A 2298-nucleotide genomic window follows, 5' to 3' on the forward strand; every position below is an offset into this window, starting at 1 on the left:
GGGATATTCTGAGAGTGCAAACACACGGACGCACATGCAAACACACACGGAACTACATGAGTGCACGCACGCACACACACACGGACGGATGCACATGCACACACATACACAAGACCACACACACACACAGATGCAAGTGCACATACACATGGGTACACAGATCTCGACAGACAAACACATGGACCCACGTGCACACATACACAAAGACTCACACACACACACACATGGATGCACATAAGGATGCACATGCACACAAAAAATATTCCTGAACTTCTCGGCCCCATTCAGGAGGCGTGGTCTGAGAACCCCTAACCGATCAGGTCTGCTGGGGAGATAGGTGGGTCAGGGAGCAGAGCCTTGAAGTAATAGGGGGTTAGGGCGTAACTTGTACATAGACCGATTCCCCAGTTTGTCACACTGACACAGCACAGCAATTCCAGGAAAAGATATAATATCACTCTGACTACCATGTAAGTGTTTCAGGGAAGGGGGTCCATCACCATATCACCAGCCAGCTCTGCATGGAGCTCGGTCTGAGAGCCAGAGCACCAGGAGAAAAATTTAGGTTCCTTAATGAGTACAGGGCCGGAGCAGCCTGTCCCGGATCTGTTTGGTCCTCACCCCGTAGATGATGGGGTTTAGCATGAGGGGCATCAAGAGGTACACATTGACAATGAGAACATGGAAATGCAGGGGCACATTCTGGGCAAATCTGTACATGAGGGAGAAGAAGAGATTTGGGATGTAAAAGACTAAGATGGCACAGAGGTGGGAGATACAGGTCTCAAAAGTCTTGAGCCGGGCATCCTTTGTGGGGAGGCTGAAGATGACTCTGAGGATCTGGGTATAGGACAGGGAAATAAAACTCACATCCAGACCAATCACACAGAATACCACAAAGAGACCATAATAACTACTGGCACGGGTGTCGGCACAGGCCAGGTTCACCACAGCCATGTGGGCGCAGTACGGCTGGGGGATGATGTTGGTTTTGCAATATGGCCACTGCCTCACTAGGAAGGGAAAGGGCAATGCAAGCATGCCACCCCGCAGCATCATGGCCAGGCCAATCTTGGCCACCACAGAGTTTGTCAGGATGGTGGAATGTCTCAGGGGATGGCAGATGGCAACGTAGCGATCAAAAGCCATGGCCACGAAGATCCCAGACTCCATCACTGAGAAACAGTGAAGAAAGTACAGCTGGGTGAGGCAGGTACTGAAATTGATCTCCCTGGAATTGAACCAGTATATTGCCAGCATTTTGGGCATGATGGTCGTAGATATGACCAGGTCAGTGATGGCCAGCATGAAAAGAAAATAGTACATGGGCCCATGGAGACTCGACTCTGTCTTCACAATGAACAGGATGGTGAAGTTCCCCAAGACGGCTATGACATACATGGCGCAGAAGGGGATGGAGATCCAGGCATGGGCTGCCTCCAGGCCAGGAACACCCAGCAGGATGAAGGTGGAGGGGTTGGTGAAGTCAGTTGTGTTGGAACCTGACATGGAGTAGAGGAGAAGGTGTTCTACTCTGAGGCAGAACGGTGTCTCCTGCATGTACATATGTTCCCCTGGCTTCCTGTATGTGCCCAGGCTCTATGGTGATGGTAGTAGTACAAATTCCTGGATGGAGAGACAATGTTAATATGAGATACAACATATGCTATTGGAGGCTGTTCTCATGGGTGAGGCAGATTGGTCGCTTTTCACAACCTGAAAAATTATATTTTCATCATTCAGATAAATGAATTATGAACAACTGACTCTACTAATGCCAATTCCATAGTTTATGGGGCTTCTTGCATCAATAATTCCTACATTTCATGGTCTGAGAAAACTTAATAGGCACCAGGAGTAAACATGAATGTGGATACTGGTTATCCATCATCGTTCCTTAATGCAATGAAAGCCAGGCTAACAAGTCCATGCTCTAGGGAGTTCTGCATTCACCTGATTGCTCAAAATCTGACAGTGGGGAAAAAACAAACCATTGCCAAGATATGTGCCAAGTGAAAATATTCCAACTGGAACATACCTCAGGGAAAAGACCTGGGAGTCATTGATAGCAGCTCCATGGAAACACCTGCTTGTGCATAGCAGTGGCCAAAACAAAGACAATGTTTGGATGCCTAAGGAATGGGATGAAGAATAACCTGCTCTATGAACTCAGTTTTGGTTACCCAGTCTCTCTAAAAGGGTTGCCATATGCAGACAGATTGAAAAGTCTGTGACTGCTTAGTTTAGAGAAGAGATAAAGAAGGGGGCATATGATAGAGGAGAGCCTTATTGCTTCAA

General features: G+C 47.7%; 1 protein-coding gene across 1 annotated transcript; it reads right to left on the minus strand.

Moving 5' to 3' along the window:
* Window positions 1-570: 570 nt before the first annotated feature.
* On the minus strand, window positions 571-1560 carry LOC140914089 (olfactory receptor 52R1). The gene has a single exon (XM_073351184.1). The coding sequence runs from the start codon at window positions 1558-1560 to the stop codon at window positions 571-573; it is 990 nt and encodes a 329-aa protein (XP_073207285.1).
* Between the last annotated feature and the right edge of the window lie 738 nt (window positions 1561-2298).

This window comes from Lepidochelys kempii, chromosome 1 (assembly GCF_965140285.1).
Source record: "Lepidochelys kempii isolate rLepKem1 chromosome 1, rLepKem1.hap1, whole genome shotgun sequence".
Classification (NCBI taxonomy): Eukaryota; Metazoa; Chordata; order Testudines; family Cheloniidae; genus Lepidochelys; species Lepidochelys kempii.

What these genes read in the sequence shown, in the direction of transcription:
- LOC140914089 (XM_073351184.1), bottom strand. Translation starts at nt 1,560, where the DNA reads ATGCAGGAGACACCGTTCTGCCTCAGAGTAGAACACCTTCTCCTCTAC.